This window comes from Equus asinus, chromosome 5 (assembly GCF_041296235.1).
Source record: "Equus asinus isolate D_3611 breed Donkey chromosome 5, EquAss-T2T_v2, whole genome shotgun sequence".
Classification (NCBI taxonomy): Eukaryota; Metazoa; Chordata; class Mammalia; order Perissodactyla; family Equidae; genus Equus; species Equus asinus.
In genome coordinates this window covers 13,699,145-13,722,305 of record NC_091794.1, presented here as the reverse complement: position 1 = coordinate 13,722,305, position 23,161 = coordinate 13,699,145, and the positions used below count along the sequence as shown (strand labels likewise).

Below are 23,161 nucleotides of genomic sequence, written 5' to 3'. Positions count from 1 at the left end.
GACTAATACACAAAGTAAAAACAAGTTATAAAGTGTTACAAAAACGTCATCATGTCTATACCCCACGGGCAGGATATATGAACATTTAGGAAATTGAGGAATTTCAACCATATTTGCAAAATTTAATGTCACATTGCTTTAGGACCGAGTTCCAAAAAGAGTAGCTAATATTTTAGAGAGAACATTCTAATAATACTTGAATATTAGATGCAAATGATCCTGTGTATTGCCACTAGGTTACAAAGTAAATAGCCATTAATATTAAAAAGCAACTAAACATAAATAGTAAAAATTAAAGACTGGTTAATTGTCAATTAAGTGGTATTTGTAGGTCATGTTACACAAAATTCTTGAGTTTGAAGAAAGAATGAGTTAAAAAATCTTGAATTTCTTCATAGACAAAAATAAATGACCCAAATGGTAACCTCCTATAATTAATTTTTAAATGAGTGGTACTGATAGAGCTTTTAAAAAATGATTGTTAGAAAAATACTAAATCTACATGGGGTAAGTTATTCTAAAATTACAAGCTAAAGAAAAATACTTACTGAAACAGGTTTCATCACGGAATGCCATATGTATAGAATGTGGTAAAAATTTAGCAAGTACAGTATAAAATTTAACAAGCACAGCATAACTAATTTCCTGTGAGCTTAAACCAATATAACAGGCAATCCTGTCAAGCACCTTGAAGTGAATATTAGTTACCAGATTCTATGTAAGTAAGTGAATCAAGGAAGAGTTTTAATTTGTGAAAACACATTCACTAGCTGACCAAACCAATCTTTAAAAAAACCATTGTGGAATTGTAGGATCATTTCTAGTATAAAAGTATAAAGCCTTATATAATCCAACTTCACAGAACCAGAATATTAAGGAAACAAACTAAAAATCAATCATTTGTAAGACAATTTTTGTATTTTCTGAAAGGAGAGGACTTACGGAAAAGTCAAGTTTTAAGTATTAAATGTCAACTTTACAATGATTCCCAAAGAAGAAAGGATTACAATACTGGTATCGGCATGCTTAAACAAAACTACAAATCACCTAAGTAATTAGTCATAATTCACACATTTTTGTGAACATAAGATTTTAAGAGTTTTTGACAGCTCTTAATGAAATGCTATTTTTTCTCAGAAGATTGCATACATCTGAGTTTTCACCAAGTCTAAGATATCTAACTGAACATTTTTACCAAGTATCCTAAAAATAAAAAAAACTAAAAATCACTGACATTTCAAGGCTGGCCCCGAGGCCAAGTGGTTAAGTTCATGCACTCTGCTTCGGTGGCCCAGGGTTTCACCAGTTTAGATCCTGGGCATGGACCTAGCACTGCTCATCAAGCCATGCTGAGGTGGCATCCCACATCCCACAACTAGAAGGACCCACATCTAAAATACACCAACTATGTACTGGGGGGTTTCAGGGAGAAGAAATGAAAAGAAAAATAGAGGGAGATGGGCAACAAAAAGAGGAGGATTGGCAGCAGATGTTAGCCCAAGGCTAATCTTCCTCAAAAAAACACAAAATCCCTGACATTTCTTATTTTTACTTGCAGTGTTCTCTATGTGAACACAGATAGATGTCTACTGTCTATTTAACTCAGATTTAACAAAGTATAGCTTTGAGAAAAATCTAACTAAAAAAAGAGTAACCAAAAAAAAAAAAACCTATTTAAAAATCTTGTTATTTAATTTTGTCAGAGGTTCTAGAAACTTTTTAACTTACCATCCCCTTCTCAACCAGTGTTAAAAATAGCACAGCCTCACTACTAATATGATTCCATGAAAGAAGGACTACTGATAATACTTTATTATTTTGTATTTTAAGCAATGGACATATAACAATGCATATACAACAATGATTCATGTTTTCTAATTCTTGCTGTACTCCAAGATAATTGCAGTAAGAGTCACAATTCATGTAAAGTGGCAGGAGGACTATTTTGTAATCACTAATAGCTACTTAATTATCATCACTTAAAATCCTTCCCAACAGCATTCCTTATTTTTTCAAACAATATTTTTTTACATCCTTTGCTAAATATGTGATAAACGAGTATATAACAAATGTAATGAACTAGTAGACTGCATTCTCCACACCCAAATGAAGAACTCTTAAGTTTCTTTTTCAAATTAATGAGGTCTGTCAAATAGGAAAATAAATAGTCCAGTAAGGCCTCTGTTGCTATAAAGTATATTTCAGCCTAATAAATATTATGTTGAAAGAAATTAAATCAATTATTTCTTTTTCTTTTAGACTTTATATGAATTGTTTAAATAAACAAAATCTATGAATTTTAAAGTTTAAGGACTGCTAAGTAAGTGTGGATTCTTAAGTCTGATATTATGTCTGGATCCTTGATGTGAAATCAACAATGTAAAATTCAGTATTTTCATAGGAATATACTTTGAGTTTTAGGCACAGGGGAACTTATGTGATATGTAAAAATTTGCTTCTCTATTCTCAAAGAGAAGAAGTATCAGTTAAGAAAAAAAAGACATACCAAAAGCAACAAGAAAACGACAATTTACAGCAGTTGGTTAGTACTGGACAAAGAGCCACCGTACCCATGAGTAACAACTAAAGTTGAATATGTACTGCAATCTTGAATCAATCACCTCTTGCCCAAAATCCTATGCATACCAATATGGGACAATGTGTAATAAAATTATGAACAATTTCTCTCAAACAGAGTTGCCAACTCTACTCTGTTCTGAGCAGAACTTTTAATCTCCAGTCATAAGATACATTCTTTTCATAAATATTTTTAAAAATCATTTCTGAAATTTTAAAATATCAATTTTAATACTAAGGTAAAATTTTTTCCTAGAGGAAAAAGAGTACATATAAGTTACAATAAAAAAAAGACTAATGGTTTGATATGGCCTTTTATTCTGACAAAAGCCTACGAGGCTTTACTAGTCATTTTAGAAAGGCAACATTATATCTAGGATACTTGATATACTGCAAGAAGCTCTTAGAGAAATTAACTAAAATCAGCATAAGGTACTATATTAAAGACTTTGGATAGAAAGGTAAAGTCTAATTCTTGATGATTACTTGAAGAAAACTATCTCATATAATGCTATCTTTTTCTGAAGTACTTAGTGGTAATTAACTGTAATTTTTCTCAGTAAACCATATTTACTCAAAATTTGATTTCCCCTCTTACATGATCCAGTAGAGGTTGATAAAAAAATGTGTAAAGTTCACCACCCGTATTACATTAGTTCCTTTGTCGAAGAAAATAAACATAAAAGCAGACTCCGGATTTTTAATTCTTTTCTGATTGTTTTCTTCTCAAATTTATTCATTCATGCAACAAAAGTTTACTGAATACCTATTACATGCTAAACATTATTGCAGATGGTGGGAATATAGTAATTAAAGCAGATAATAATCCTGTCCTCTTAGGACTTATGTTTTAGTGGGGGTAAGAACAGACAAGCATATAAATAAAATATATAGCCTACCACATGGCAATAAGTACTGTAGAGAAAATAAGGCAGAGAAAGAGGTCAGAAAGTAGTAAAGGAGAAGTTTTGAATTTGAAATACAGACGTGAAGGTGGTATGTGAGCAAAGATCTAAAGGAAGCGAGTGAAAGATCCATGAGGATATCTGAAGAGCATTCCAGACAGTAGAAACAACAAGTGCAAAGACTCTGAGGTAGGAATGTGCCTGTTATGTTCAAGGAAAAACAAGGAGGCTGGTGTGGCGGAAGTTAAGTGAGCAAGGGAGCTAAGAGATGAGGGCAGAGAGACAACCTAGGACCAGACCATGTACAGAGCCTTATGAGTCATTGTAAAGATACGGTTTTCACTGTGGGTAAAATGGGAAGTCCATGGAAGGTTTGGAGGAGAGAAGTGACATGATCTGACATGTGCTTTAAAAGGATCATTCTGCCTGCTCATTTGATAACAGGCTGAAAGTAGGAAGATTAAATGGCTGTTCTAATAGTGAAGAAAGGGTTTCTGATGGCTTGGACCAAAATGCTAGCAGTGGAGAACTGGTAAGTTCTGCATATAATATAATGGGAGAGCTGGCATCGATTTGTTGATGGATTGGGTGGGGTATGAAAGAAAAATCAAAAATCAAAGATAAGTATTAAGGATTATACCCTGAGCACATGTAAGGATGGAGCTACCAATAACTGAAAGGAGGAAGACTGTTGGAGGAAGATGTTTGGTGGCAAGGGGCAGGAGAAAGATCAAGACCTCAGTTTTGAATGTTAAGTTATAAATGCCTATTATATTTCTACATAGCGTTAATGACCATTAACAGGCAGTTAGAGACACAAGTCAGGAGTACTGGGATGTGGACCCAGAATGTCAAAAGGTATAAATTTAGGATATCACCAATGAAATCGGTATATATAAGAATGCCCAAACTGAGCCTTTACTTAAATGATTACACAATTATAATACATTGCGCCTAAGAATTACAAGTAAAATCTCACACCAAACTTTGTACTACAGAAAACAAAAAAGTAAGCAGTCTTTAGGTAACTACATTTTAAATATGCATCTCCTGTGGATTTAAGATTCTTTTTTTCAATAAAAGACTCCTAAGGGAAGAAAGGGAAACTAATATATTACTCTTTAATCTCATTCAGATTTCCACTAAAGCACTGCTGCTGGAAGAAACGGCTAGGCTGGGATGTGACAGCTTTAAGCTTCTTGTGAGATTCATACAAAAAAATATTTGAGTCCCTATCATGTGCCAGGTACTAAGTAAGTGCTGAGTCTAAGACGGTAAATAAAGCAAACAAAAACTGTTTAATGAGAAGAGATAATAAGTAAATAAATGCACACAACTACCAATGGTGGTAAGTGCCACAAGAAAGAATAAGGAAGACTGTTTTTAGAGTGAGTGACCATATAATGACTGAGCATACAACATTAAAGCAAATCTAAAACTGCTCTAAAATCTGTAGTTTAGTTAGTTTTAGATTTGAACAGAGATAAAAATCTTAACTATTTTATAACTACCATACAAACCTGCATTTCTCAAGGTTCTTTTCCTTTTTCCTTTAATTTTCCATTTATTAGACAAGAAGATTGCTACATTCTTAGAGTCAGTAGGAGATGCTCAAAATATTTTATAAATTTTTATAAATAAGCATTCCATTGATAATTTATTATTTATAGCTACATCCAGAAAAAAAATATTTTTAGCTCTAACTAAATTTTGTGACTACCCAAATTTATACTCAGTCAAATTAACAAAAATGTTCACAATGAAACAAACAGAATGTGAAAAATCTAAGTTCTTAGTGGCTTAAGGACTTACAATAAGAAACAGCTTGAATTTTATTTCATTAGAACATTTTTGGTAGCATTCCTACTTCACCTCTCAGTAACCTACTCTGGTATAGTCCCATATTGAGTAACATACAATGTTATTTAATAAGCCAGGTCATCAAAGTTGATATCCCATTTTACTTATCAGACACTTGTGGGTAGAGCAGCCACCAAAACCAACCAACCAACCAAACAAACCTAATGTCTGTTCTTGGTGTAAAGATGAAAGAACCTAGAAAAGTGCACACACTACCTATAAAAGGAATAGTTAATACTATTTAACTGAAAAATTAACTATATACATAGGTCTTAAAATATACACTTTAATATACCTCTTTTAGATTATTTGGAAAACCCCAACCTGAGGAATCTGTACCTTCACAAGTATAAATTACCACGTAGGTCACAGTATTATTGTCATGATTGTCCTTATAGGAATAATTTAAGTAACACATTTTCAAGTAGATAGTAACTTACCTGAAATGTAGATGACCTTTTGATCACTTCTTTGACCAAGAGAATTGGTCACTTTACAGACATAAACACCGGAATAATTGAAAGTCAGTGGATGGACAAAATGAAGAGTATTGTCTGAAGCCAATAAACCATCAGGCCACTGTCCATCCAACCTAGATTTTAAAAAGCATGAAATTATTTTAAATATTTAAGACTCTATTCATTGACAGCTATTTAAATAAGATATTATATTTTTGAAGTGTTAGTAAAGAACCAGCATCATTCAGGTAAAATTCACTATGAAATGAAAGCATATAAGTTATGAATTTTCATTTTAATAAAGATGAACTAATAAAGTCCATTAAGAGTATCCATTCTTTCAAAATATCCATTCATCTAAGTATAGCTAGGCAAATATATTAGAATAGGAAGGAAGGAGAGGAAAAAAACAGTGATTTTAAAGAAAACTTGGAAAATTAGAAAAGTATATTATTTGAAATATCAAAGGAATTAAAATAATCCTCAGTGAATTACAGATCTATTCATGATATATCTACAATTTTCTTAAAGAAAAGTCATCTAAGTAAATGATAATGTTTTAGCACCTGCTGTAACATATTTAAAGAGCACCATTTAATACTAAGCAAATCTATACTGTGCCCCATCCAAATATTGTTAGTTTCTAAAGCACAAAGAAGGGTTTTCCTATAAAAGAATTTCATTTGCAAGGTGGGCATCTGTAATAATAAAAACCAAGGCACCTTTTAGTATCAATAGTAGCTCTGTTTAAACAGTGCCTATACTAATTTTACTAAGAGGTTCTATCTAGTATAAACATTACTATAACCCATAACAGGAATAAAATCTCACTATAAGAACTCTAAAGCCATTCACTGCAATGGAACTAACTATACTGTTATACATCATTTTTGCAACCTTAGGGTACAGAAAAAAGAAAAAAACACCACCAACAGGTCTTTATTTTGAAACTGTTTTTAAAGTCCATAAGTTATTTTTTAAGATAAGAGGATAAAAAGTCAAGTAAACCCAGGCACTCTACTACTATAGTTTGAGATAAGTAGGTTTTCAAAAAGCTCATCCACTCGTCCATTCAATAGAAACTTACTATTTACCATGCAGTTGTTAGTACTTTAATTTAGCATTGAAGGATAAAGGTAATATTTACATGGTTTAAAAACTAAAAACAAAAACACACAAACTTCTTCTTAAGAGGACTTTGGAAAGAACATTTTTACATGCATTAGTTTTCAAAAGGTGAACTCTTTCTCTAGAAGGATAAGAGTGAACATACATATCTTATCAATTATCTCTATACTTTGGGCCCAAAATTCTATTCCCTTTCTGAGAAATATAAACATGGCTTATAATCCTTTAAAGTTGTTCATTCAAATAAGCCACAGGCAGAAAAATCTAAACATCACATTAAACTCAACAACAAATGACATGCTAAGCATCATCTACGCTTTTACCTACGTTATGTGATTTATATCCACTTTCTCTACCTTAGTAAAAATTCTATAAAGTACTATTATCAATAGGAACAAAAGATTAGAGAGGTTAAATAACTTACTCAAAAAAGACATCTCCAACTGCAGACACTAGGATGAGAACTCAGAATTCTAAGACTTTCAGAAATACCCTATCACACATCTTACCCAATAACTGCTCCCCACTTTTAAGAAAATGTAAGTGAAAAAGGCCCTCTCTATTTTTAAAATTGTACCTTTGCTTAAAGACAATAGATTGACCAAATACACTGTTTCCCTGCTCCCACAAAATCCCACCTAAAACAAGAGTAAAGGAATTAAAAAGCTATTAAAAACTCATGAGGAGAAACAGAACAGGAGGCAGGATTCATCAGACAAGATGCTTCAACAAACTTTTAGAAGACAGAAAGCAGAAGGAGAAAACAATCTACGCCTCAGGCCAGTGTTCCTCAATCAAGAGTGATTTTGTCTGTGAGGGGTGTTTGGCACATCTGGAGACATTGTTGGCTGGCAGCATGTCTGGGGACATTTTTGGTTGCCACAACTGGGAGACGGGGGGAGAGACGGGGAGAGCAAAGTGCTACTTGCTCTAGAGAACAAGAGACCAGGGATGCTGTTAAATGTCCTACAATTCACAGCACTGCCTCCCACAACAAACATTTACCCAGTGCAAAATGTCAAGAGTGCCAAGGCTGAAAAGTTCTGCTTTGGGCTGAAGAAGTGCTTGCAGGAGGCAAACAGATGAGAAAGCAGCCAATTTGGTCCAAAGAACACAAGGAAGATTTGGAATTTGACTCACTGTACTGCAGAAGGCCAGAGTGAGGCAGAGGGCTAGAAATAAGATTAGCTGAAAGTTGAAAAGACAATAGACTCCTCCCAACTCTGTACAGTTACCAGGCATTTATGTTTTAAGCAAAAGAATGAAGGTTAATTCAATAAATAAACTGAACGGTCATGAAAAAAAGACCTCCACTCTTCCATAAGTGCCATCTGAAGCTTCCCCAGGAAAATAACGAGCTCTCTACCTGATCACTCTAAGTAGAATCTACTAATGAGTAATCCTCATTATAGAGGCAGTTTCCACTCAGCATTTTATTTTAATACATCAATGTGAAATGACTGGACACTGAGAAATTAAGGAACATCTACAAAATAAAAGACCAAACAAAAAAACTTGAGGGGCTGGCCCAGTAGCATAGGGGTTAAGTTCACATGCTCTACCTCAGTGGCCCAGGGTTTGTGGGTTCAGATCCCAGGCACAGACCAACACATCACTTGCTGAGCCATGCTGTGGCATCCCACATACAAAATAGAGGAAGACTGGCACAGATGTTAGCTCATCAACAATCTTCCTCAAGCAAAAAGAGGAAAATTGGCAACAGATGTTAGCTCAGGGTCAATCTTCCTCAGTAAAAAAACCAAAAACAAAAACAAACACACACAAAAAACCACCAAAACCTTGGAGGAACAAAAGAGACAGTAGGTAGAAAGCAGAAAAAACTCTCCGCAGAGGAAACAACTCTAGTATCCCTAGGAAGGAACAAGAAGACACTACCATGCATAAAACAAGAAAAAGATGCTATGAAAAATGAACAGAGAATAAGAAAAATAAGAAAATTATCCACAGTTGACAGATACAAGTCTCTATACTGGAGAAGAGCCCCCCAATACTGAGAAATACAAAGGAAAACTTCAGTATAAGTTTGAAATTTAATAGGTAAAGAGAATTAAGGATACTCAGACAGTAAACTACACAAGTAAAAAGAAGCAATTATTAGCCTCAGGGAAAACAAATAGCTTTAGACAAAAGAAAACAGAATTCCAGTATACTACTTAGCTCTCAGTAAATAATATTCATCTGTCATTGGGAGGCAAACAATGATTACAGAGTTGAACTAAAAGTAGCTTAATTTCACTGGGGCTATGAAACATTGGAATATATATGAGCATGTTTGTGTGTGAAGGGGGAGACAAAATTAAATTTTCATTTATCATAATAAGTTGATAGTGTTAAAAATTAGTAAATCTTAGGTTTAAGACATATGATGGTAACTACCAGAAGGAATTGCTAAAGTAGCCTCTGAGGAATAGAACTGTGGGAGAAGGATGGTGGGGAGAGGTGGGACAGAAGAACACTTAGAAACTCTTCATTTAATTTAATTTTCAGCTATTACTATTATCATGTATTACACTGATAAAAATTACTTTAAATACGATTTAATAATATTTTTCACTTTGCAATAATTTATCTTTAGAAGTATCTAACATTGTTACCTGCTCCACACAGATTTGAAGGGTGGTGGATTTGCATCAGCATTACACTTGAGATTAACACCTTTTCTTCCTACAAACCAATTTCCATCATAGCCTGTTACTGAAACCTCAGGAGCATCTATAAAATAAATTCATGACAAGGCAGATTATCTTTTGTTAATGATAAATGCAACATACAATAATAAAGCATTAACATAATACACTAAACTTTAGAAGAACAGAAATCATTTTTCCTTCTCTCAATATACATAACCAATGTGGAAGACAGTACTCAATAAATATTAGTTGACTAAAAGAATGAGTGAATGAATGGACAATGAGTACCCAAATACTAGGCAACTATATAAGCATGCACAGTTCTAGTTATTAGAGGCTGAATGTAAGAATATTCACAAACCTATAATGAGAAAAAGCAAAAAACGAGAGTCCTATTATGACATATGTAGAGACATATGAACAATGAAAATACATTATCGTACTTAATTTGATAATGAGACTTGGCATTTAAGTACCAAATCACCACATAAAACTGTCTTTAAAGAAATGTTTAATCTGAAAGGAAATATCCCCTAAGAGATATCAATTCAATTACAGAGATTAGATTTCTTATACTACAGTTAATATTCTATGGACATGTAGAGATGTGACACAAACTTTCAAAGACTATAATTACAACTAAAGTAAATTATCCAAGGCCTCAACTGTTCTAAAACATGAACTGTTATCCATTCAATGCACCCAAAGGTCTTTTACAATACAACTAGTTAAAAAGCAATTATCCATATCTACCAGGAAAAAAATTTATGCCTTCAAACTGTCAAATCCAACACTAATCATTCATTCAACCATCATATTATTTAGCTCCTAGTAAGTAACAGGCACTGTTTTAGGCATTTGCTATACATATACACTCTAGACTAGAACATAAAATCTATGTTCTAACAGTAATAGGAAAGATGACATTTTAAAAATATTTAACTAAACATCTGTTATGAGGGCCAAGAAGGAAAAGAATAGGATGTTAAGAAAAAAGAGAAAGAGCCTAATCTACACTGGGCATAGGGTTGGGGAAAGTCATAAAAGACTTCCCCAAGGAAATGTTACTTACTCACGGTGCAAGAACCCTCCTTCTTTCTGCGAGCCACATAGTGAACTAGATAATAGTACATGGCCAAATGTGAAGTTAGAGACAGACCAGGTCAGTCTTTAACTCTGCCAGGGAAGCTTGACATATTGTCAAGCAAGGTTTACAGAAAAGTGGTAAAGAATTAAACTTTTACTAAGGTTCCTTAGTAATTTTAAAAAGAAATGCCTGCCTCTTATAAAAATCAAGAATTAAACACATTTGTAACTTAAAATTGGTACTAAAAAGATGTTGCTGAACAGTACAGATATCTGTGAGTTTAATTTCTTGTAAAAGGAGGAGAGGATAGGTTTTAAAGTATCCCCAAACAATACTTCCAAATTTTGAGATGTGAATTTTGGATGTAAGATTTTATCACCTTAAATTTTGTTCACATGTTTTACAGGTCCCAATTACAAAGAGGAAAAGAAGTCATGAGTACTCTAAAAATATTTTAAGAGCAAGCCAATAAATCTAAGCCATAATTATAAAGTCTTACATTAGAAGAAATATTTTTACATACTTAGGATTGCACTCAAGTAAACAAAAAATATACATAATACAAATTGAAAATTTCAGTCATTATTAGACACAGGGAAGGAAAAAATACATACGAGAAAAATATTAACAGTACTTACAATTGGGATCTGAATTTTACAAGAAAAAGGAAAAAGTTAAAAGTCTGTGAAAGCAAAGTAGGAAAAGGAAAAAGAAAAATTTGCATTCTCCAGAGAAGTACAGAGAAAGGAAGGTATTTGAACTGAAGAATACAATGGTAATAACATTCACATAAGATCACTTCTCAGGTTTAACATTATAAATGTTGAAAAAGATCCTTAGAATTAGCTTTAGAAACTATCATACCAAGTGTGATGAATATCTATAATTTAAAATTCCAGGCATGTCATATCAAATAACAACAAAAAATACAACATCTCCTATAAAAATCTACCTAGGTTTATGATGTGCTCATGGATGGAAATGACAACAGAACCCAAAAACTTCTAATTTTCTCTCTAATCTGCTTAATTTTCATTATCCTTGCTATAAGCTATCAGCACCACCACTTTTTCTCGTTTAAAATTTTAAAATGCTACACGAAGAATGTATCAAAAACTGAGAAACTTTATAGAAAAGGGAAAAGTATATATACACACACATACACATGAGAGAGTACCCCTTAACAAAAAAATAAAAGTACAAGATGGGTCAGCTTTGAACCTTATCTATAATGGTTATTATCTCAATGATGTCTTTAAAATATTGTTTTACTTATATAAGAATGTTATAACATGGTCAATAAAATCAGATTAGAAATATTACTGAAAAACTACAAATTTTCAAACTAACTAAAATGCACCTAGGAAGTAAAATATTCTTGCTAAAAACCTCATGGGTAGTGTCAATATAACTGAACAATAGCTGAGTTAATTGGCTCGGAGAAGGAGTCATTTGTCTCTAAGTAATGCACATTTTGAGGCATAAATTTCCACAATTCACTTAAGTCCAGTCTATTTTCAAGATCTAAAAAGGATAAAGTTGGGGACTGCCCAGTGGCATAGCGGTTGATTTTGCACACTGCACTTCAGCAGCCCAGGGTTTGCTGGTTCGGATCCCAGGCATGGACCTACATATGGTTCATCAAGCCATGCTGTGGTGGCGTCCCACATACAAAATAGAAGAAGACTAGCACAGATGTTAGCTCAGCAACAATCTTCCTCAGGCAAAAAGGGGAGGATTGGCAACAGATATTAGCTCAGGGCCAGTCTTCCTCACCAAAATAAGTAAATAAATAGGATAGGGTTAAATAATTTTGTTGGAGAGCAGTTTTAAAGTCATTTTCTCTTTTTACAAACTGATAAAAAATGTTCTGGTTAAATGAAATTTCCACAAAAATATTTTAAAAATTAAGAAAAAATGTCAACAAGGAAAAGCTATAAGAATACCTGAATACTAAATATTCAAACTAAAAAGTATGATATACAATTACATCAAAGGAAGAAAATTAAAATGCATGACGTTTAAAAAGCAAACGTTATCATTACTTACACTGTATATCTAATATGAAAGAATATCGGATGTCCTTTTCCAAGGCTGGATGTTTTACAACACAAGTAATTCGTCTTCCTCTAGCAAATCTGGTTGGAAACAGCTTGTATTGGCTGACAACTGTTGCTGTTTCATTTGGAAAAGAAGTTGTAGTGGATTCCATTTCACCAAGGTCACCTTCCCAGTCAATATGTGCAACTGGTTTTCCAGTGGCTGCGATACAAATGGCTGCTACTGTTTCGTTTCCTCCATCAATTAAAGAATCTGGCCCTTTTATCAGGCTCACAGTGGGTTCAACTGTTTAAATTTTAAAAAATTAGTTACATTTCAATTAAGAATATATTTACACCCTTCCAAGCCACATCTAGCCATATTTCATAAACTTAGAGGTAACTACCTATAAAATTTACACACACGCTTTTTAGGTAATGTCAACATCAACTGGATTCTTGGAACAAGAGATCATAAGCCAGGACAAACAAGAAGCCGTCTTTCTATAGAACCATTACAAAGACGGCTCTCTCTGGGAAGGAGATGCTTTTCTTTACAGTTATATATGAGTTCTCCTCAAAATTAGTAATACATACAAAAAAATTCCTGTGAATTGGATGATAAGTTCCATTATGAGATTAAAGATATTATTACTCTGGAAAAAAGGGGACCTTTAATATATAATGCTTCATTTTCCAGCAAAAATGTTTAAAGAAAAATACATTTTAAAATACGTTACCAGTATGGACCTACACTGTTAAAATGTAACATCATTAAGAGCTACGTTTATTGGAATGTACATGCCACCTACCTTTTTCTGGTAAAAGAAAGCTCCTCAGCAAGGGAAAGTAACCATAATGTTAGACACTCTCAATCTACGCTCCAGATATCCTAGCTCTCTCTTCACATTTTCTAGCAAATTTTATGTGCTTCTTTCTGCATAAATTCCTTGGTATTCACTTCATGAATTCTTTGGTTTAAGCCTATAGTTTATTCTGTGCATTAAGTTTTTATCTCAAAGACTTTTTTTCATTTCCAAGATTTCCAATTGGTTCTTTCAATGCCAGGTGTTCTTGATTTGTATCTACTATTTTTGTTTCACAATTTACTTGAAGGGATATTAATATTTTCTGTATGTATTTTCTCTTTTATAAGATGCATGATCATAAAATAAAAAAAAGTGCATACAACCCATGTAATGAATAATTTACAGCAAACATCCATGTAACCACCATACATCTTAATAAAGAATACTGGCACCTCCCAAGTCCCTCATATGCCTCTTCTTGATCTTAACACCCGATCTGCCCAAGTGTGACACCATTCTTACTGATGTTAGAAATAAATTTTTGCTTACTTTTCATGATAGTTCTACAACCAACAAATGCAAACCTAAACAAGTTTCATTTTACCTGTTTATAAACTTAACATGAATGGACTTAGACTACATGTATTTTTGTATAGTTTTTCTTTGATTCAACTTTGTGTTCTTGAAGTTCATTTAGGTGGCAACATTTAGCCTTAGTCTCTTATTTTGGAACTCATTTTTTTTACTTTTTATTTTTAGATCACTTAGCTTTAACTGCTGTACGATTTCTTTACTGTTAGATACTGGTGTTGTTTCCTGTTTGGTATAAACAATTTTAAAAGCATTCTCATTCATTTACCTTGGTATCTTCTGAGCAAAAGTTTCTCAAGTTTATCCCTTGCAGTGGCAGTGCTACTATTGTGTTTATTTTCAGCTTCACCAGATAATACCAAAAAGCTTTCCAAAGTACCTTCTACTCCCAATCTTAGAGTTCCTGTTAGTTTGTATACTCACTACAACTGATATTGTCAGACTTCGCAATGTTTGCCAGTCTCGCAGGCACGCAATGGCATATCACTGAGACTTTTTCATTTCTCAGATTATGAATGAGGTTAAGGATCTTTTCATGTTTATGGGCAATTTGGAATTTCTTCTTCAGAAAAATGACTATTAAAGCCAATTGCTTTTTCTTACTGATTTGGGAAGAGGGTCCTTTTTTGATTTATAACTGGTGCAAGTATCTCCTATCAGTTTAGGGCTTGTCTTTTTACACCATGGTGTGTTCCTTTTTGAGAAAGATTAGCCCTGAGCTAACATCTGCCACCAATCCTCCTCTTTTTGCTGAGGAAGACTGGCCCTGAGCTAACATACACACCCATCTTCCTCTACCTTATATGTGGGATGCCTGCCACAGCATGGTGTGACAAGCAGTGCATAGGTCCGCATTGGGGATCTGAACCAGTGAACCCTGGGCCACCAAGGCGGAATGTGCAAACTTAACCGCTGCACCACCAGGCCAGGCCCCTCTGGTATATTTTGATGAGCAGAAGTTTTTAATTCAAATGTAGTGAAACATATCAATTTTTATTTTCCTTTTATGTTAACTGCTTTCATATACTAAGAAATACTTGAGGCCAACTGCTGTGTGATGTTTTTGTATATAGTTTCTTGTTCTCTACAGAAATTTTACAGATTGACTTATTTATTCAAATGGCAAGTATTGTTGTTTAACAGTCTGTGTCTGATAATTCCAACATCTTATATCTTTGCACGTCTGTTTGTGTTGTCTTGTTTGTGCTGGCTACTGTTTCTGGGGTATGCCTTACTTGTATGCCTGCTATTCAAGCAGACTACATGCCCATGTTTGACTAATTAAGGTAGAAGTAAATTTGAGGTCTAGAACAAAGGTACCTTTCCTTCAGAAAAGATGTGTTTTCTTCTGCCAAGCTCTTGAAAACACTAACCAGTCCAGCATCTCCTTAATTTAAGTTCAGATTAGTTGGGTCGTATAAACTAGGCCTAGAAGTCATGAGAAGGCTGATTTACTTCTGGTTTACTACTGTTCTGAAAATATAAGCGTTTAGGTACCAGGTGAATATGAGAATGGTTATTAGAAATCCCATCTTGAGCTGAATTGCACTTATTTTCCTCTCTCACTTCTCAAGGCTCCCAAAATCTTAGCTCAGCATCTCCAGTGTTTCTTCTGAATTGTCAAATGTCCTCAGGTTGAATGCACCTTTCAGCTTTCAGTGCTAGGCTGATTTCTACGTTTTCATCCTCTCCTTAGATTTTGCTCTAGTTATATTCCTTATTATGTTGTTATTTCTTTGAAGCTTTCAATGGTGTTTTTTAATATTTCAACCCCTGTGGGTGAGTTGGTTTGAACGAATTATGCCATTAGTAATAGAAACTTTTATCTTTGAGGAACTTAAAAATTTATTTTCAAGTCAATTTTAAATTACATTATTCCTATTTCCTCTGAAGGGACTCAATCTCCTGGTTATCAATTTTATTGGCTTTCTAAAGTTACTTTTCTCAAATACCTCAGTATTTCGTTAACTTCTCTGCACCCCCTTCCTTGTCCAGCAGTTTTGCTGTTGCCTCCCCTTAAGATGCTATCCAATGCCCTGTGTACTCTCATTGGAGGGAACACGAAGTTTCCCCAGCCCTATATGAACGCCAGGATATTGTTAGGTCTTCTGCTTTCCGTTGCTTCCTTCTTCCACCTCAAAAGTCTCCTCTCACATGTACACACATCAGTACTAAAGACTTCAGAGAGCCCTTCTATATGTCTCTAAAGCACTCGCTCACTCTCACTCTCCCCATCTCTCTGATGCTCCCTCTTTCCAGTATTCTACGCCACAAATTCTAATCACCTGTCCTTCCTGAAGTCCAATCTCTTAAATTCAGTGAGGCCCCAAGCGCTGCTCCAATTCCTTGTCACTGAGCAGTAGCCTGGAAACTGCTAAGGAGAGAGCTGAAGCAACTGTAGGACTCACCTTGTTTGAGATCATAATCCTACAGTGCCTATTGTCCAACAACTAAAAACTGCTGGGTCTGGCCTGGTGGTGCAGCAGTTAAGTTCGGTTAACTTCTTCGGCGGCCCAGGATTCTCCAGTTTAGATTCCGGGTGCAGACCTAAGCACACTTGTCAAGCCATACTGTGGTAGGGGTCCCACGTATAAAGTAGGGGAAGATGGGCACGGATGTTAGCTCAGGGCCAGTCTTCCTCAGCAAAAAGAGGAGGATTGGCAGCAGATGTTAGCTCAGGGCTAATCTTCCTCAAAACAAAAAGTTTCTTATTTGCCTGGTAGTCTTGTTCCTAGAGAGAGAGGCTAAGTCCAATCCCAGTTACTCCAGCACGTCCAGCAACAGAAGTCTATTTTTTAATTGAAAAAGTAACATTACTAAAATTTGGGAAAACAGAGAAAAATTATCCACAGCTCCGATATGCTAATGCAGTCATCATATTCTTCCATTTCCTTCTCTTTTTCTATTTCTAGTCTCTATACAGATGTAATCATGGCATGCCTACAACTTTGAGGCTTTGTTTTTCAAGCAGCAATACCTCTCAATCATAATTTTAACAACTATGTAATATCCCATCAAGAGGAAGTAACCAATCGTGTAACAACTCTTTTACTATGGGGCATTTGTTCTTCAATTTTCCCAAAGTTCTTTGTTAAATCACATTCCCTTAATTTGGTTTCTATTACTACTACTCCATTGAAACTTTAACATCACCACCTAATCTACAGGCTCAATACTTTTCCTTGCTATTGTCTTTGACTAACTTGGTAGAATTTGCTACTTCAGCGCAGTTCTTCCCAATCAGTTCCAGAAGAATTAAGCACTAACTCCCTAAGGGTGTAAGGAGCTAACTTCTGGGCTATGCATTTAGAATGATACTATGTGCATCATCCATAGGAGAAATGAAAAAACGGTCACTCACTTCAATTTCTCTAACATTTAACTCTCACTGTGGAAAAAAGCTGCTAGAGTAATCTTAAAAACTTTTTCTCTTGATAGAAATAATATGACTTTGCCCAAGTTTCCTGAAAGCTCTCTTTGAGCTCTTCATCTCTATTTCTTCCAACCTTCTCCATAATAAAATACTCAGCCCTAGGCCTTCAGTTACTTTTTGTATCTCCCTTAAAAACCTTTATCTGATAAACACTACTTCCCTGATGATCCCTAATTTTCTCCAATTCTGAAACAAGGCTTGACTCCACAGTTTCTAACCACCTGCCTCGTATTTTTTGCCTATATATCCTCAAACTAAAAAACCAAATGCTGAACATCACCATCTCATCCTCCCAATCCCCAACACCTGTTTTTCATTCAGACAGGCCTATTTAAATTAATGGTAATAAGATTTACTCAATCACCAAGGTTCAAAACCTGTTATTGTTCAAACTTCCCTTGTTTCTTATATCCAGTCAGTTATAAAGTCCTGCTAGTTATTCCTTTGTAATAGCTTCTTTCTTCACTCAAGTGGCAGAAATTAGAAAATTTCAAGCCTTCATGGCCTCATGGCTGAGACATCATGATTTCAGGACCTCTTCATTTCAATCCATCAGAAACACCAGACTGGGGGGCTGGCCCAGTGACATAGGGGTTAAGTTCGCATGCTCTCCTTCGGAGGCCCAGGGTTCACAGTTTTGAATTTGGAGCATGGACCTACACACTGCTCATCAAGCCATGCTGTGGCAGCATCCCACATACAAAATAGAGGAAGACTGGCAACAGATGTTATTAGCTCAAGGACAATCTTCCTCACCAAAAAAAACCCAAACATCAGACTGATCTTCCTAAATCACAACTCTCATCTCAATACTTCCTAAATCAGGTCTACTATGAGTTAGGCATCCCTCTAAGCAAGGTGAGAAGGTGGTCAAAGCAGTGTTTCTCAAGCTTTACTGTGTATATAAATCACGTGGGGATCCTGCTAAAATGTAGATTTATCATTTAATAAGTCTAGGAGGAGTCTGAAATTTTGTATTTCTAACAAGCTCCCAAGTGATGCCAACGCTGCTGTTCATGAACCACATTTTAAACAGCAAGAGTCTGAGAGCAGAAGCAGGGAAGTGAGAAGAAACACAACACTGTATACTAAGTTTGCATAACATAAAGCTCAAATTCCCCATCCTAACATTCAAGTTCCTTTAATGTGGTCCTACTCTACATTTCTAGCCTTCAAGTCTTGTACTCTATATAAATCCTTTAAACCATCAACAAATTATTCAGTAGTTCCACCAACGAAGCTTCTCAACAGTTAAAGATCTCTTCCACCCTCCCCCAGAGGACACTTAGCAATGTCTGAAGACATTCTAAGTTGTCAAAACCATGGGATTGCTACTAGCATCTAGTGGGTAGAGGCCATGGATACTGCTAAACAGTCTACAATGGACAGAACAGCTTACCATCACAAAGAATTCCAGACCAAAATTTCAACTATGCCAACACTGAAGAAATTCTGCCCTAATAAATGTTTTCTGCCTCCCTGCATTGGCTCACTTACTCTCCCTATGCTTGCTTCCTTTGTGCCTACCCAAAAATTACCCACCTTTCAAGGACTGGCTCAACTGTTTTTTTAGAAAACACTTCCAGACTACCAAGTTTGCCAATCCATTCCTACACCCTACTTAACATTTAGTGTATGACTGCTACATACCAGGAACTCTCATAGGCTTTAGAAATATAAAGTTAAGTTTTAAAGCTCAGAGTTGCAGTCCACCATGTGTTTATACTGGAGAAAACATAATAGACAGTATGGTAACTGCTGCAACAAAAATATGCTCAAGATACAACAGCAAAAGAGCAAAACAACATCAAATTGTGTGGGGGCTAGATATTTCCAGTATGGTTTCCAAAAGGATGTGGTTTGATGAATAGTAGTTAAATAGAAGAATGCAGGGAGAGACAGGAGGAAAAGGTGGCAATCTAGGTAGGAGGAAAAATACACGTAAAAACACAGACAGGTGTTAAGAGAACTACAAATAGTCTGTTATGAGCATAAAATTTTGGTTGTTAGGAGAGGTGGAGCAAGGGACGGAATGGATCAAGCTAGAGAAGTAGGTGCTGATAAAATCATGACGTCTTATACTATAAACAGTCGAGTTTTAAACCATTGTTACTGTATTAATTTAGGAAAAATTACTAAAATTTAAAGCAAAAAATAAGTTCATTCCCATGAGCTCTCTTCCACATGCAAACTATTTATCTTTTATTTTCTTGACACTGAACTTTGCGACCTCAGGTAAAAAACCTGATGGCCTGCACTTGATATTTCAGATATTTATGCCTTGCTTTCCAATCAAAATGTTTCTCAGAAGTACCAAATTCGTAAATTAAGTTATATTTCCCCACAGCTCTTAGGGCAGTGTCTTAAACATATAAAGTCCTCAAATATTTAATTTTATTTCTATTTTTATATTATATCTCTCAACATGAAAAAACATAACAAATTTGGACAAAATTGCTTTCCTGCATTTCAGGAAATTAAACCATTAGATGATAGGAGCTGTGTACTTGTTTGGTTCTCTGGAAGCAGACACTGAGACTATGTGAGGATCACAAAGGTTCATTAGAGAATAACATCTGGGAGAAAACTGGAGAAGGACTGAGTATGGGGATCTATCAGCAGACCTGACAAAGTCCCTGACAGGCAACAGGAAGACTCGGCACAATCTTCCTCCTCCTGCCCACTAAAGGAGTCTCACTTCGGGTGGAAATGGCTAACATTGCTATTACTCCTTAATTCTTGTTCTAATATTCCAAAAGTATTCACCAGCATTTCCAAATTGGTTTACCTTTCACTGCAAGAGGCTATCTTAATGCTAATAAGCTCATTTTAAATTCCACCATAAACTTTAACAGTTATCAGAGAGGAAGAGGTAAAAGATCACTCATTATGAGCAGGAGACCAAGATTCAAACAGCTATGCAAATCCACAACAGCAGAAATAAAATTGATTTAAAAACCAAACAGAAGGAGTCAATGGCTCCAAGACAACAGTCATTTAAAAAAAATGGGTGGGGCAGGCCCAGTGGCGCAGCAGTTAAGTGCACACGTTCCACTTCGGCGGCCCGGGGTTCACCAGTTCGGATCCTGGGTGCAGAGATGGCACCACTTCGCATGTCATGCTGTGGTAGGTGTCCCACATATAAAATAGAGGAAGATGGGCACGGATGTTAGCTCAGGGCCAGTCTTCCTCAGAGAAAAGAGGAGGATTGGCAGCAGTTAGCTCAGGGCTAATCTTCCTCAAAAAAAAAGGAGAAAGATTATTTAAAGGTTGAAAATTTGAGAGAAAATAATGAAAATAAATATGTCAAAGAAACTCAGCAGTTATTAAAAATAAAAAGCAATCTTTCATGAAGAAAAAATAGCTAAAAACTACATAGCATTATATAGATAGGCAGGTAGATACAGACATTGTTTAAGAGAGCCTAGAATCACAGAATTTTAAGACAACTTGAAAAATCATATATGAATTCTTTTAAACATAAATTTATATATAATTTCAATCATTTTAAATTCTTGAAAATACTTTTATTATAATCCTCACCAATACCACCAAAACATACAATTCAAGCATACCTACCTAACACAGTTACAACTGTAGAGGACTGAGCATTTCCAAGGGGGAATGTAACAGCTTTGCATATGTATTTTCCAGAATCAGAGAATCCTATGTTATGTAGAGTAATTGTTGCATCATTAAGTGAATAGTTTTTAAACAAGACTCTTCCCTGATACTCTCCTTGAACAGAGAATCCATATTGAGGATGATGAACTGCAACAGTCTGTGAACTTTTGCCATGTATCTTCTCCCATGAAATTTGCGTTATAGTCTCATTTACTTCAATTAAACACTTCAATGAAACATTCTTTCCCCACACTGCTGTAACATGTGGCTCCACAATAATTGGTCCAGCTAAGGCACCTATGGGAAAAAAAAAAGTATAGGTCTTAAAATGGAAAAAAGTTATGCTAACATATGACCATTCTCCTTCCTTTACTGTTTCCCCCCTCCCTCCCTTTCCCCTCCTATAGGGGCACACACACACACACACACACACTTATGACTGAATAACAAGAAGGACTGAAAAATGCTAGATATTCCTGGGGCTAGATATAAGACCCAAAGAGTGACTCTCAAATAGATCAAATACCCGCCAATATTGCTGCAGTGGGAAAAGTACTAGACTGGACCAAGAGTAAGACTGGAAGCAGATCCTTCCCCAGTCAAGTCTTCAGATGAGATCCCAGCCCTACTGACACCTTGACTGCAGCCTTGTGAGAGACTGAAGCAAAGGACCAGCTGAGCCATGCCTGGATTCCTGACCCAAAGAAACTGAGAGATAACAAACAGTAGTTTTAAAGCTGCTGAGTTTTAGAGTAATTTTTACTCAGCAAAAGATAACTAATACATGTAGGATCTGTCCAAAGTATCCTCTTTTAGAGGATTCCTCTACCAAAAATCTCTATAAAAAACTTTAAGATAGATCAACTGCCAAAAAATAATTAATTAAAAAAACACTTGGCACTGGCCTGGTGGCATAGTGGTTAAATTCCCACGTTCCACTTCGGAAGCCAAGAGTTTGCCAGTTCATATCCTGGGTGTGACCTACACACCACTCATCAGGCCATGCTGTGGTGGTATCTCACATAGAAGAACTAGGAGGAGTTACAACTAGATATACAACTATGTGCTAGTGCTGTGGGAAGGGGGAAGAAAAGAGGAAGACTGGCAAAAGATGTTAACTCAGAGCCAATCTTCCTCGCCAAAAAAAAAGCATACCTTTTAAAAAAAACCCAAAACACCACCTCCCATTGAATTAAGGTGCTCTCCAGTTGGACAAAATGGTATGGGAAAAAGAGACTAAAAGCATGGCAGTCCCAAAGAAGCCTCATTAAAAATAAATTAATTAATTAATTAAAATTTAAAAACATATATAAATGTGAAATCAATTTTTTCCATTTTTCATCATGAAGAAAAAAAGAATTTCACAAACAAAAGTTAAAATGAAATGACATCAAATTCTCTTATAATACTGATTTCCTTCCTAAAAGCAACAGACAAAATCTAAATCATTTTAAGGGAAAGAAGACTAACATTTATGAATACTAAAGTCAAGCAAGATGCTGCTCACTGACAATATTAGAACATACATAACAAGTTCTTGAAGAGTTTATGACTCACATATGTGTCCTGACAAAATAAATACTCAGATTAAGAAGCCAACTGATATAAACACCCAAAAATGGAAATTGCATAAACAATACCTTTAAAATTTAGAGTTATGTAATAACATTTTTAAATAAATACAAAAATGCAGAAGGGTATCGCTTAAAAGATAATCAAGAAAAATATGTTTAAACATGTTCAAACAGTTCTAAACAATGACAAATACTATACAATATTATTCCATGAACCTTTTTTGGGAGGGAAAAAAACCACAACAAAATAAATAAATAAATAAATAAGAGGGAAAACTTTACCATTCAAGAGATGACTGAGGATATTACAAAAAATGACAATTCACACTTACTAAATTTAACAGCTATGGAAGAAAAATATTTTTTTGAATCATTGCCCCCCAAAAGTATCAAGCCCAAAATATGTACCATCATGCTCTCAAGTA

The 23,161-nt window shown here is 35.0% G+C and overlaps 1 protein-coding gene across 2 annotated transcripts in view; it reads right to left on the bottom strand.

Annotated features, from left to right (window-relative positions):
* The window catches only part of NECTIN3 (nectin cell adhesion molecule 3), a 130,902-nt gene that overhangs the window by 72,508 nt on the left and 35,233 nt on the right, over nucleotides 1-23,161 (bottom strand). For both annotated transcript variants that reach the window (XM_070508767.1, XM_044771631.2), the window contains exons 2-5: nucleotides 21,118-21,459; nucleotides 12,716-13,012; nucleotides 9,544-9,661; nucleotides 5,783-5,934 (exon numbers count right to left, since the gene is read on the bottom strand). In XM_070508767.1, coding sequence (XP_070364868.1) covers nucleotides 5,783-5,934; nucleotides 9,544-9,661; nucleotides 12,716-13,012; nucleotides 21,118-21,459 — 909 coding nt within the window. The remainder of the gene's footprint in view (nucleotides 1-5,782; nucleotides 5,935-9,543; nucleotides 9,662-12,715; nucleotides 13,013-21,117; nucleotides 21,460-23,161) is intronic.